This window comes from Melopsittacus undulatus, chromosome Z, assembly GCF_012275295.1.
Source record: "Melopsittacus undulatus isolate bMelUnd1 chromosome Z, bMelUnd1.mat.Z, whole genome shotgun sequence".
NCBI lineage: Eukaryota > Metazoa > Chordata > Aves > Psittaciformes > Psittaculidae > Melopsittacus > Melopsittacus undulatus.
Window position 1 is genome coordinate 24,125,890 of NC_047557.1, and position 14,395 is coordinate 24,140,284.

The 14,395-nt window shown below is 42.2% G+C and overlaps 1 protein-coding gene across 1 annotated transcript in view; it reads right to left on the bottom strand.

Moving 5' to 3' along the window:
• THBS4 (thrombospondin 4) overlaps positions 1-14,395 on the bottom strand; it is a 45,188-nt gene that overhangs the window by 10,643 nt on the left and 20,150 nt on the right. The window contains exons 8-14 of the mRNA XM_013129750.2: positions 12,269-12,406; positions 11,606-11,683; positions 5,801-5,953; positions 4,384-4,488; positions 4,056-4,163; positions 1,516-1,675; positions 735-853 (exon numbers count right to left, since the gene is read on the bottom strand). Of these exons, the coding sequence (XP_012985204.1) occupies positions 735-853; positions 1,516-1,675; positions 4,056-4,163; positions 4,384-4,488; positions 5,801-5,953; positions 11,606-11,683; positions 12,269-12,406 (861 nt within the window). The remainder of the gene's footprint in view (positions 1-734; positions 854-1,515; positions 1,676-4,055; positions 4,164-4,383; positions 4,489-5,800; positions 5,954-11,605; positions 11,684-12,268; positions 12,407-14,395) is intronic.

Sequence of the window (14,395 nt, forward strand, 5' to 3'; positions counted from 1 at the left end):
ATCAAATGCAATTAAAATAAAAGCATGGAAAAACATTTGTTTCACAAAACATATTTTCTTGTTTGCATCATCAATTTAACCAAAAGGACAGTTTATTTAAAGGAAGAAGAAAAAAAATAAAACCAACAGACAATGAGTAAACAGGGTTAAACTTGATTGAAGCAGCTCAAGTGAGGTGAGTAGTTCAAGCAAAATTCTTCTACTACTGGAAATAAATATCTCTCATTTCTAACCACAGCTGATGTATCCAGCAGCTTTGAAAATCTGCTATGTTTCTATGAAGTTTCCAAAAATTTTTGTTAGTCACAAGGAGCTTAATCAGAGTTCAAAACATGAAAAGTCTCACTTCTCACCTAGCAGCAATGAAAAGTTTTACTAAATAAGGACACTGGGATTTTATCCTAAATAAAGAAATATCAAGTGTAACTAAATCACACCACTGTGTTGGGTCTGGCATTGGACTCTGTGGGACTGGAGCACGCCCATGTCTCAGAACACGCCAGCAGAACATACTGTCAGGGCAAAAAGGCTAACGACATCCCAAACTATGATAATAAACCTGGTACCTCCCCTTTCCCATTGTCAGGAGACTCTGAAGCTCCATAAAACCTTCCCAAATACCTACTGTTAAAAAGGTAAACACCCTGCACGAGCTGCTTCATTCTCATGCTTCTTTTTCAACCTCAAAAGTACCTCTCCCTAAATGAGGGTATTTTTATCTTGTGCCTACCGACCTGATTTGGGTTACTGATTGTAGGGCAGCTGTCACAGGCATCACCAACACCATCATTATCTGTGTCCTCCTGGTCTTGGTTCGGGATTCTCTGACAATTATCCAAAAGGTTCTTAATACCTAGTAAGAAGCACAATGTTAAAAACAATTCCTTCATTTGTTACTGAGCAACATAAACACCAAGAACAGCAAAGACACTATTCCTCTTCACCAGCTACTTCATCTTGCAATGACATTATAAGCCTGCACAGCAGGTCCTTCTTATGTGTGCATCCATTTCACTTAACAGAAGTTAGAAACATCTTGCTAAAGAACAGCTTTCAAACCCATCACACACACTTCATTAATTATATACAACTCATTCTATCCTGTTCCTGTTTCACAGGTTAGAAGATGGAACGTCTCACCTTTGTTATTACATTTGAAGGGTTGTGATCTTTCTACTTCTTCTAAGCCTCCTAAAGCAATACAAATTATGTGGCTCTTCGGCATCTGGGATAGGTAACAGCTGGGTACTTTGGAACATGTTTGTACCTTTGAGGAATTACTGAATGATTAATGACCCTAACTTACACATAAACCATGGCTAGCTTTACCTGTTACAGTGTTTGGGGCTTCCAACGAAGGCTAAAAGTTACATATTAAGGTAAATGAAAAGGACTGCAAACAAAGGTTTCATGAAGAAAGACAATGCAACTGGTGACAGAAAATCTCCTAACACACAGCACATTCTGGGCAAGTTTCAAGAACATCAGAGAAGCTGGAAGTTAAGAATGACCAACCATCTCCATCCATGTCATCATCACAAGCATCTCCTTTCCCATCACCATCTGTGTCCCTCTGGTCATTATTCAGAACATTGCGGCAGTTGTCACAAGCATCTCCAAAGACATCTTGGTCGCTATTTCTCTGGTTAACATTGGGAACCAAGACACAGTTATCCTGCAAGAGACACAGATCCAAATCAGGCATGAATTGGGTCCCAAATACTTAATTTCTACTTTTGTGGATTTATATAACTCTTACATTTACGTCTATTTTAATAAAAATTTATTACTGTGAGCACTTTACATTTTATGTGAATATTGCTGACACCAAGCTGTCTGGTTCGGTTGATACACAAGAGGAAGGGATATCATCCAGAGGGACCTTGACATGCTTGAGACGTGGCCAATGCCAGCCTCATAAAGTTCAACAAAGCAAAGTGCAAGGTCCAACACCTGGGTTGGAGCAATCCCAGGCACAGCTACAGGTTGGGTGAAGAGATTCAGTGCAGCCCTGCAGAGAAGGACTTGGGGGTGTTGGTTGATGAGAAAATGAACTGAACATGGCTCAGCAGTGTGTGCTCTTACAGCCCAGAAAGCCACCTGTATCCTGGACTGCATCAAAAGGAGCATGACCAGCAGGTCAAAGGAGGTGATCATGCCCCTCTACTCTGCTCTCCTGAGACCTCACCTGGAATACTGTGTGCAGTTCTGGTGTCCTCAACATAAAAGGGACATGGAACTGTTGGAATAAGGCCAGAGGAGGGCCACGAGGTTGATCAGGGGAGTGAAGCACCTCCTGTATGAAGACAGGCTGAGAAAGTTGGGGCTGTTCAGCCTGGAGAAGAGAAGGCTGCATGGAGACCTCATAGCAGCCTTCTAGTACCTGAAGGGAGCCTACAAGGATGCCGGAGAGGGACTCTTCATTAGGGACTGCAGTGACAAGACAAGGTGTGGTGGGTTCATACTTACACAGAGGAAGTTTAGGTTAGATATAGGAAAGACATTCTTTACTGTGTGGGTGTTGAGATGCTGGAAAAGGAACATCCCTGAGAGTGTTCAAGACCAGGTTGGACAGAGCCTTGAGCAACACTGTCTAGGATGAGGTGTCCCTGCTCATGTCAGGGTGGCTGGAACTTGATGATCTTAAGGTTCTTTCCAACCCCAAACAATTTATGATTCTATGATTAGCTCTAGATAAGACTTTGTATGTGTCTTAAAGCTCTCCTTTTAATCATGCTGGGGGAACCATAAATATAAACATGGATATTATAAGGCTTTAATTACAACTTTGACTTCTGATTCTCATTTTGTCCACAGTGAGTAACTGAGTAATCTGTTTTGGTGCCCTAGCTTTCTTACATGGTCCTCTTCCCAAAAGCTGTAGCTCAGGGACCCTGACAGGCTTTGTCAGATGCTCTCAGTGAAAGTCCACTGCCCCCTTCTGGTAGAGACTCAAACCAAAGCTGAAACACCGAAAAACATGACTTTCTGACACAAAAATGCACTAGTTGTTTTTGTTGTTTTGGGTTTGTTTGTTTGTTGTTTGGGTTTTTGTGGTTTTTTTTTGTCAAACAAACTGCTGTTGACTTTCTTATGACCATCAGTAAGCACATGGAGAAGACTTTATTTCAAACTAGTGTAAACTTTCCCTTGCCATCTAGCACATCCATGACCTCATCCTCTTGCACCCAGAACACAGTTTAGCAACAATACAGAAGTTACTGGTTGCAAAGGTGTTGAAACTGCATATAGATTTACAGTTAAAGGAGGATTTAACATCTTTTGCTGTAGAACATTAATAAAAACAGTTGCTTCAAGCTACCTGAATTTAGGCTTGTTCTCTGTGGCAGAACAGCCTGGGACAGACCTTTTGTGATTGTCAGTCTGACCTAGCTCCACATGGACATTTGTAATCTGAATAGAGTGTTCTTCTTGTCTATCTTGGAAGTGCATTAAGCACAGAAAGATCTTCATGTAGAACCACAGTGGGCTTGTGAGGGTGTGGGGTGAACACAGAAGAACTTTTATGGTCTGAATTTAATCTCTGATATATTCTGCAGCAGTGTACCCACATGGAAACCTCTTTCACTTTCAGAACATGATTCAAAGCTTTCTTCAAGCAATTGGCAAGACACCCATTAGTTTGTGTGGGGTTTGTATCCCTCGTGGAATATGTGAGGTCAACCTACTATTTAAAAAGACACTAATGAAAGTAATGCTCTTGAAGGCCATGCTATAATAAAGTGCGACAAGGACACAAGTTCTGTATGCAAAAAGCTCTAGAATTCAATGATAAAATATAATAATGGAGCATACACTATAAATCCCTTGCAGAGAGATTTAAGACTCTGTGAAACAGCCTGGATTTTTTAGGTCTTATAATAGCAAGCATTCTATAAAATGAAAAGACAGGATTTAGATAGCTGCTTGCACTGAATGTATGGGATAATCATTGGCAAATAGTAGTGAGCCATATTTCAAAATCACTGCCTATTGCAGTAGTGTGAAATCCTACTGTTTCCACAGACCCCTCCACCCAGATCTATACACAGCACCTGCTCATTGGGAATACCATCTCCATCTGCATCATCATCACAGGCATCTCCAATCCCATCACCATCAGCATCTTCTTGTCCAGAGTTTGGGACAAATCTGCAATTGTCCTGGATATAAAATGAGACTTGTTTAGTGTTCTATGGGTAAACTGGATGCCTTCATAATTTCAATGACTTTTTCTATTACTGTTTTAATTAATCAATGAATCAAATTTAAAACAATTTAGCCAGATACATTCAATTCCTTGAAAAAAGGTTAATACATCTTCCACTCTTCCTCTTTTCCCCTTCATGCTCTGAATTATAGGATTAAGAAAGAATTTCTTACTTTTCTGCAGTTTCCAGCAGAGCATGAGAGTTCTTCATTAGGGTAGCCGTCAATGTCAACATCTTTTCCACAAATATAACCATCACCAGCCCAGCCAATGCCACACTATTAATAAAACACCATGGTAGTACTACCAAAAGGTTAATGAGTCACTGTAGCAATATTTGAGAAGGAAATCCCACAACAGTCTTGAAAACACAAACGTACACCAGGAATGGACAGTCCCTGAACTACAGTGAGGTACACTTCGCCATCTCTCAAAAATGTGGAAAGAAAGCTATTGTTTCATGCCTTCTATATCTAGACACAGCTAGAAAGAGCCAAGACTTGATGCTAAATGGAATGTGTGTCTGCAACACAATGATTTCAGTGAAAGCTATAGATTTATTTTAGACACTGACCAGGAAGATGCAACCTAGGCAGAATATGCAGTTAGTAGTCAGCAAGGAGCCCATGGCTCAATGGGATGACTTTGTTTTGTTCAATATCCCAAGAATACGTGTGCAACTAGAGAAAATTTTAAGACAGAACTGCGCTGACAGCTACCAAATTTCCATCAGCAAAGCAAGTGCATTTGCATGCAAGTTTCTCTTAGCCAATTAGATTGGCTGTTTAAAATTAACATCTAATTTGTCTTGTAACTGAAGACTGATGCATAGAAGTGCATGGCAAACTCTGACCTCTCCTTAAAATGAGGCTTGCCCAACACAAGTTTCTAACTATCTCACCATTACAGTATGGACTTAAAATATCCCAGATTCTTTTTGAAACAGATGTACTTAAAAATGATACCAAAACAAGTGCCAGCAAAAGCATGTACTGTATCCAAATTTAGGACACAAGATTAGTCTCTTGTTTCTCCTTGCAAGATGGAAAAACTAAGTAATATACTTCAGTTAGATTCTTACAATGGAAGTTATGGGCCACTTGGTGCTCCTCTGGTCCCATGGCTGGAAAGCATAGTACAGCCTACCTACGTCTAGAATCTGTGGTCTTAGCCTCACTTAGAAAAACATCATCTTTGTCAGCAGGCAAGTACAGGCACACTGGGTATGCAGAGAGGATCCCACAGCTATGCAGATGAGTACCAGGAGATGAATTTGTCCTTGTGATGTCTTCTGTAGAGTGAAATTCAATAGTCCTTTCTGAGGAGACTATAGAAAGTCTGTAAAAGCCATTCCCAAAAGTTCTAATTGTATAGAAACAGTGAATATGGTAAATGAGCATGGCTGCCTTACAGAGATGCTGCAAAAAGAAAGCAATTGCAAGATAGACTTAGCCTGGTTATTTTCATAGCTGGTCTGGGCTAGTGTGCCCAGCTAAGACCCAGCTAAAATACCCAACACAAAGACCTTCCCAGTTCCAGCCTAAAAAAGGCTATTTTTCATTGTACAAAAGCATGAATTTATGAACTCACAATACATGTCACTTCCCCTCTCCTTTCCTCAATACAACGAGCATGGACACTGCATGGATTGAGGGCTCGATTTCTGCAGCTTCTTTCAGCTTGACATCCCCTGATTTGGTCTCCTGTGTAACCTGGTTTGCACTGGCCACAGTGGTAAGACCCCTGTAAGAATAAAAAGTTACTAGCCAGCCCTTTAATGGGACTTCTTTCCTTTTAAATCAAACATGTGGGCAAGATTCATGCCACACTGCTTATGCTGTGCAAATGTAGTTTTTCATCCAATGAGGCCTCCTTGCACTGTGAACAAACTATTTCCTACATGAAAATCAGGTTTGGCTCCCTCAGTGCAAGCTGAAAGATATGCTCAACTCCTGCCTTTTAGATGAGTGTTTTGTTAAGCCAGAGAAAAGTAACATAGCACAGAAAAATTCTTCATGATGCCTTGTCCCTGCCAGCAGCAGTCTGAACTGCTTCCAGGTAGCTTCCAGGTAGCCCAAACATGTAAAATTCTAAGCAGCCCCTGTTTAATCAGACTGGACGCTCTTATTTCAGTGTAAAGATCCATCAGTTTTTAATAAACTCAGCTAGGCACAACTTTTAATCAGTGAGAGATAAGAAAGTTCAGCATGTCTTTGCTCTTTTTGCTTTTGTTTTTTTTTTTTTAACTGCATGTTTGTAAGCCAATTTGAGTTAATTGTTGTTGTTAATTGTTCAGAATTGTTCAGAAAAGAATTCAGGAGATGAAGACATAGTCATCCTCATTTACACTGCAATAAGAACACCCATGTCACCTTTTCCAGTGGTTTACCTAGATGCATATATGTATTTTATATTATTACACTCTCCTGTGTAAACAAACCCAAAGGAGCTAAGCCAAGGAAGTGTGTGCTGGGATGATCACCATGAGAAGATACAAAAGGATAAATGCTGGTAAGAAGGGTTCTTCTTTTGACCCTTAATATGGCTTTTGTCTCCAAAAAAACCCAAAAACCCAAAAACCCCAAAACTCACACACTTGTAGATATGTAACCTATGACATAAAAGTTAATTGAAAACATTTTTTTTTCTTATAAAGAATAATTATTTTTCACACATTGAGAAACAGAAACAGTCAGATCTCTGTCAAACTTGTGTATCCATCCCTTTGTAAAATTGAGGTGCTTCTCACTCCGTCACTCTTACCATACAAAGCTTATAAAGGGAACTGTCAGGACTGTCCTAGTCAGCCATCACAGAGACATACATTTTCTACCCATCTGGGTATTATTTTTGTCCTATGTTCCTAGCTTAATTCCAAACTTTAACTCTGTGCTGTCTGCATACTTTGAGGCTGAAGAGTGAACATATGCAGATATGTGGAGAGTAAAATAATCACTGGGCTATGCAAATGGTATGGCCTATACAAAATATACCAGCCTGTGCACTTTCTTCTAATGGATGCCAGGCTAATATCTTCTGGAGACTCCTGAATTTACTCAGTAAATTCTGTCCTATATCAACCCCTGGTATGCATTAAAATAGCCTTTAAGGCAGCACTTCCAGACCAAACTGTTTCTAAAGGAGACAGGAGTAAGAAACCCACACTGCTGTTTTGACAGATGACAGGACACTTGTTGCCATCTACAAACAGGTCTTCATGACTTCCTGAAGAGGAATAGTTATGTCTAGTCATGCAGTAAGATACAGCATGTGATAGAAATGTTTTAGGTATTAAAAAACCCAAATTAAAAACCACACAAAAAATACAAACCACAAATCATACTGAACATTGAAAGCAGTCCTAGAAAACCAAGGTTATTCACAAAGAAAGCAATAATTTCAAACACTGCTAATAGCCTCAACAATACTTAGTTGCACAAAGGACCACTTTTACACCCACAGGATACTTTTAACCTTTCCCTTGTAATGGAGAAAGCCTGCTTTGTATACCCAGCTATGGCAGAACAGTATTTAGAGTAGCATAAGTGGCACATATGGGACAACCAGGTGATCAGGCACAGTCAGCACGTGTTTATGAAGGGCAGATCCTGCTTGACCAACCTGATCTCCTTCTATGACAAGGTAACCTGCTCAGTGGATGATGAAAAGGCTGTGACTGTTGTTTACCTGGACCTTAGCAAAGACTTTGACACCATTTTCCAGAGCATTCGCCTGGAGAAACTGACTGCTCACTGCTTGCTCATTACTCTTCACTGGGTAAAGAACTGTCTGGGTAGCTGGGCCCAAAGAGTGGATGTGAATGGAGTTAAATCCAGTCAGCAGCCAGTCACAGGTGGTGTTCCCCAGGGCTCAGTACTGGGGCCAGTTCTGCTTAATATCTTTATTTTATAGTAAATCAAAGTTATCGAAGTCTTTGATGTGGATTAGAGGATCAAATATACTCTCAGCAGGTTTGCAGACAACACCCAGTTGGCTGGGAGTGTTGATCTGCTGGAGGGGAGGAAGACCCTGCAGAGAGATCTGGGCAGGCTGGATCAATGGGCTGCGGCCAGTGGTATGAGATTCAGCAAGGCAAAGTGTTGCGTGCTGCACTTGGGCCACAACAACCCCATGCAATGCTCCAGGCTTGGGGAAGAGTGGCTGGAAAACTGCTAATGGAAAAGGAACTCAGGGTGCTGATTGAAGCAAGGACAGGTGGCGTGGGATGAATACAGGGATATTGTCTGGGTAGTTAGGGACCAAGTTAGGAAAGCTAAGGCCCAATTGGAGCTAAACTTGGCAAGGGATGTTAAAGATAATAGGAAGGGATTTTATAGATATGTAGCAGCTAAAAAACAGACTAAGGACAATGTAGGCCCCCTCCGGAAACTTTTGGGAGAACTGGCTACACAGGACTTGGAGAAGGCTGAGGTTCTGAATGGCTTCTTTGCCTCGGTCTTCACTGGCAAAGGCTCTGACAGCAGCACCCAAGTCTTGGAAGGCAGACGCAGGGACTGTGAAAACCTAGACCTTGGGCCCACTGTACGAGAGGATCTGGTTCGAGACCATCTTAAGAACCTGAATGTACACAAGTCCATGGGACCTGATGAAATCCATCCACAGGTCCTGAAGGAGCTGGCGAATGAAGTTGCAAAGCCACTGGCCATCATATTTGAAAAATCATGGCAGACAGGTGAAGTTCCCAATGACTGGAAAAAGGGAAATATAACCCCCATTTTCAAGAAGGGGAAAATGGATGACCCAGGGAATTACAGACCAGTCAGTCTCACCTCTGTGCCTGGCAAAATCTGGGAGCACATTCTCTTGGAAGGCATGCTAAGGCACATGAAAAACAACAAGGTGCTTGGTGACAGCCAGCATGGCTTCACTAGGGGGAAATCCTGCCTGATCAATTTGGTGGCCTTCTGTGATGGGGCTACAGAACTGATGGACAGGGGTAGAGCAGTTGATGTCATCGACCTGGACTTGTGCAAAGCGTTTGACACTGTCCCACATGACATCCTTGTCTCTAAATTGGAGTGTCATCAATTTGATAGGTGGACCACTCGGTGGATAAAGAACTGGCTGGATGGTCGCACTCAAAGAGTTGTGGTCAATGGTTCAATGTCCGGCTGGAGACCAGTAACGAGTGGTGTCCCTCAGGGATCGGTGTTGGGATCGGTCTTGTTTAATGTCTTTGTCGCTGACATGGACAATGGAATTGAGTGTGCCCTCAGCAAGTTTGCCGATGACACCAAGCTGTGTGGTTCAGTTGGTAGCTGGAGGGAAGGAATGCCATTCAGAGGGACCTTGACACACTTGTGAGGTGGGCTGGTGCCAACCTCATGAAGTTTAACCATGCCAAGTGCAAGGTCCTACACCTGGGTCGGAGCAATCCCAGGCACAGCTACAGGTTGGACAAAAAGGAAATTCATGGTAGTCCTGTGGAGAAGGACTTGGGGGTGTTGGTCAATGAGAAAATGAACATGAGCCAGCTTCAGTGTGCGCTTACAGCCCAGAAAGCCAACCGTATCCTGGGCTGCATCAAAAGGAGCGTGACCAGCAGGTCAAAGGAGGTCATCCTGCCCCTCTACTCTGCTCTCGTCAGACCTCACCTGGAGTACTGTGTTCAGTTCTGGTGTCCTCAACATAAAAAGGACATGGAACTGTTGGAACAAGTCCAGAGGAGGGCCATGAGGATGATCAGGGGACTGGAGCACCTCCCATATGAAGACAGGCTGAGAAAGTTGGGGCTGTTCAGCCTGGAGAAGAGAAGGCTGCGTGGAGACCTCATAGCAGCCTTCCAGTATCTGAAGGGGGCCTACAGGGATGCTGGGGAGGGACTCTTCATTAGGGACTGTAGTGATAGGACAAGGGGTAACAGGTTGAAACTTAAACAGCAGAGGTTTAGATTGGATATAAGGAAGCAATTCTTTCCTGTTAGGGTGGTGAGGTACTGGAATGGGTTGCCCAGGGAGGTAGTGAATGCTCCATCCCTGGCAGTGTTCAAGACCAGGCTGGACAGAGGCTTGGGTGATATGGTTTAGTGTGAGGTGTCCCTGCCCATGGCAGGGGGGTTGAAACTTGATGATCTTGAGGTCCTTTCCAACCCTAACTATTCTATGATTCTATGATGGAGCTGAACATGATCCAGCTGGTGCCCAGGTAGCGAAGGCCAACGTCATCCTGGCCTGTATCAGCAATAGCACGGCCAGCAGGGCTAGGGCAGTGACCATCCCCCTGTGCTGGGCACTGGTGAGGCCGCACCTTGAATCCTGTGTTCAGTTTGGGCCCCTCACTACAAGAGTGACATTGCGGAGCTGGAGTAGGTCCAGAGAAGGGAAACAAAGCTGATGAAGGGTCTGTAGCACAAGCATGATGAGGAGCAGGTGAAAGAACTGGAGTTGTTTAGTCTGGAGAAAAGTAGGCTCAGGGGAGACCTTATCTCTTCCTACAGCTACCTGAAAGGAAGCATCTAATGAGGTGTCAAGCGATAGAAGAAGAGGAAATATCCTCAAGCTGTGTGAGTGGAGGTTTTGATTGGATATTAGGAAAAAAAAAAAAAAAAAAAACAAAAGGGCTATCAAGCACTGGAACAGGCTGCCCAGTCAAGTGGTTGCGTCACCGTCCCTTGAGTTATTTAAAAGACAAGCAGATGTGGCACTTAGGGACATGGTTTAGTGGTGCACTTAGCAGTGTGAGGTAAGTGGTTGGACTTTATGATCTTAAGGGTCTTTTTCAACCTAAATAACTCTGATTCTGTGATTCTAAGTGAAAGGTCTAACTTGTTTCATAGCATTAAAAGGTTTGTGAGCCCTGTTCTTTTGGAGCCTAATATCTTTCAAACCTTTCGAAGCATAGCTGTTTGTACTTCTGTTATGCTTGCTCTCCTAGACTAAATACCTATGGGCATTAAAAATGTTGTACCAATTGCAGCTCTCCTCCTCTCTGTACTTATTAAGAAGGATACCTGGTACTCTATAAATATCCTAACAAAGTGAAGACTTCACTCCTATGAAAAGAGCACCTACGAGAACAGCTTGCTGCAGCAGTTCCCAAGTGGGAAGAGGGGAAGCAAAGATTTAATCTTTCAAAGGAGGTTCCTTCCAATAGCATACTCACAAACACACATAACTGGGTGATGTGGAGAGGAGTTCCTGACATTCCTCAGGGAAATCGATAAGGATACAGCTCAAATGGACATGTTAATGACAAATAAAGTATTGATTTTTTTTTTTTATTAATAGACAGGAAAAGAGGAACTGATTGTTTGGTTTAGATGAAGCCAACAAAATGTATTATTCAGCTCATCAATCAGAGCCATAAATCCAATCCTAGCCTCAAGGAATTTTAGAACAGTCAATTTTTTAAAGCCACAAATGAAAAGGTACTTACCAAAGTGTTTATGCAATGGGAATTTGGAACACAGAGTCCAAGTCCACCATTCTGACATTCATCAATATCTAAGCAGACCTAGCAACAAAACAAATCACCATGTAATAGGAACAATGTCAATCTGAGATCCAAGTCTGAAGAAAAAACACTGAAATTTAAGTCTAGAAAAGAGTCATAGACTCTTCTGAAATCACTCTCAGAATGGCACAGACATACCCATAGGCAAACCTTCCAATGCATCTTTGTGATACAGAAAATGTCAAACTTAGGATGGGCTTCTGGTTTGCCCACAAGAGTTTAAACAACTGTAGGGTGGGTGCTATAGAAACATAAAAAACTGACAATAAAATAGGCCTTTTCTATCACACTCTTCCTAGCTCAAAGCCAGTTTTTGCAGGTATCAACAGAGTGCTCTTGCTCAGAAATAACTGTGAAAACACTGACATTTTTTCTTGTTTATATACCTATCTGAGTATTCGACTCTTAATACTCCCATTAAAGCCAAGCAAACACAACTCAGATCTTCTGATTAAAACACTCAGCTCTGCCTAATTACACAAGGCGTTTATGGAATGACTGAAGTATAAATAAAGTACAATTGAGATGCATTGATATAAAACAGCAACTTGAAACGGCGGTTGCCACAGGGATGCTGCCACTCACCTGCTTATTGCTTTTGGCATAGCTGAGGCCTATCCCTTGCACGGTTTGTCCTGTATATCCTGGGGGACAAGACTCACATCGGAAACCTGGAGCAGTGTTCACACATCGCACTCCAGGGAAGCAAGGGTTGTAACGACACTGCAAAGAAAAAATGAACCGAGCACGTTTGTGCTTCAGCAACATCCAGACCCTGACTATGCACACAGACTTCTCAGTCAAAGGCATCACTACATGTAATGTCTGTATGTCTTCTGTTCAGAACTGGCTTAGAGAGAAACAGACTCCAGGTATTTCTTACCCCAGTAGGTCTTCAGATGTCTGCAATCTTCCATGGTAGCCTGTAGTTGATGCCCTAAGCTCTGATGCCAGTCCTTTTTGCTGGGTAGGTTCAATTCCCTTGGAGGCTGAGAGCCCCCTGGAAGCATCCCAACCACAATATCAGGACAGACAGCTGTATAACTACAACCCATCAAATGAACCTCCAGTTTTGTTTTGTGCACACAAAAGTGGGAGCAGCATCTCCCCTCATTTATATTTAGGGCAAATCTCACAGCCAGAAGTAACCCAAACATAAGGCAGATGAGCAAGGATGTGTCAGCAGCACTCACACATTTCTAGACTGGAGGCCCACACACAACCCTTGGTACTTCTCCCAGAATTCCACACGCTCACAGCATCACCCTTGGCCTGAAGGCAGCATCTGCTTTACTGCCATCATGTAGCCTTACAAAACAGTTATGACCCATTTCACCTGCCTTGTGGGTGCCAGTTTGGGAAACCACATCCTGTGTTGCTGCCTCTCTGTACTAAGTAATATTTCTAAGGGTACTGAAAACTTCAACATACCATCATGCTATGCACGGCTCAAAGACAACAGTAAATAAGAAACATGAGAAAGAAATAGAAAAGAGCTTTAAAATACGCATTTTTCTCCCCTCCTTGATCAGTAATAGAAAAACATCTGCAAGATGGAGGGAGAATAAGCCAGAAGATACCCACCTACAACAAACATACAACTTGTAACTAAACACATATGCAATGGAGCAAGAAAAGGTATGTTTAATATCAAAGTGTGTTTGATGGAAAGATCTATTATAAGTAGGTCCACGACTAGCATAAGGAAAACGTAAAACCTGGGAGAGACATTTTGTGCTCCTTATTTGCTGTGGATTTTTTATTTTAGGCAGCAGAGGGCACACAAGTAACACCATAAAAAGAAAAGAGCTGCAGCTCCCAAGATACAGGATATGAAAGTAATGTCTTCAAACTGGTAATGAATAAGGGAGCATATTGCAGAGATGCTAAAAGCCTCAGAAAAGATTATGGCAGCTCTGAGTGAGGCATCTTCTAGATTTGTCTTTATCAGAATTTGTATACAAACTTCTTCTTAAATGCCAGCTACTAGGAAGTACAGAGATAGTTTAGTCAGTAGAAAAGTGCTTCTCCCAGATGATTTCTAAAAAGCTTTCAAAATTAATAAAAAATATTACTTCATACTCTCAGCTAACTCAGGAAAACAAATATGACACATCCTCTCTTATTAGAGAATGAAAATGAAAAGCTATTGCCATTTATTACCTCTTTTCCCCCCTGCACAGCCATAAGTGAAAATCCAGCTGTTAAAGAAGTTATTTATTGGTGAAAAGACCCACACCAAACTAGGTGACATTTTAGTAGCAGTGTTCATGTAAAGACCTCATATGAGAAACCATGTCACTACAGACCAGTCTCAGTTTGTTTTCCTACCACTGCTGTCAAGAGTAATATTGCTTCAACCCTGAAAATGGCAGGGAGATTATCATCATGCTCTGCCTCAGTCTAGGTATGGCTCAGGAGGAGGAAACTATCTGTACCGTTAGGCTCCAGCTAGGCTGACTTGAGACTCTCACCGTGGTTATCTGTGGCATGAAACTCACACCACAGCTCTTTCAGCTTCACCTCTTGCATTCACATTTCAGGGCTTCACCTCCATTTTTTGCACCTTTTGTTGCAGCAGACATAATCCATGTCACGTGAGGCAAAACAAAAGATATTCCCTGCAACTCAGGAAATTGCCACACTCAACCCACTTTCTCACAGACAGATATAAGTTGGACACATTGCATCCTTTCTGCTGATGGCCTACAG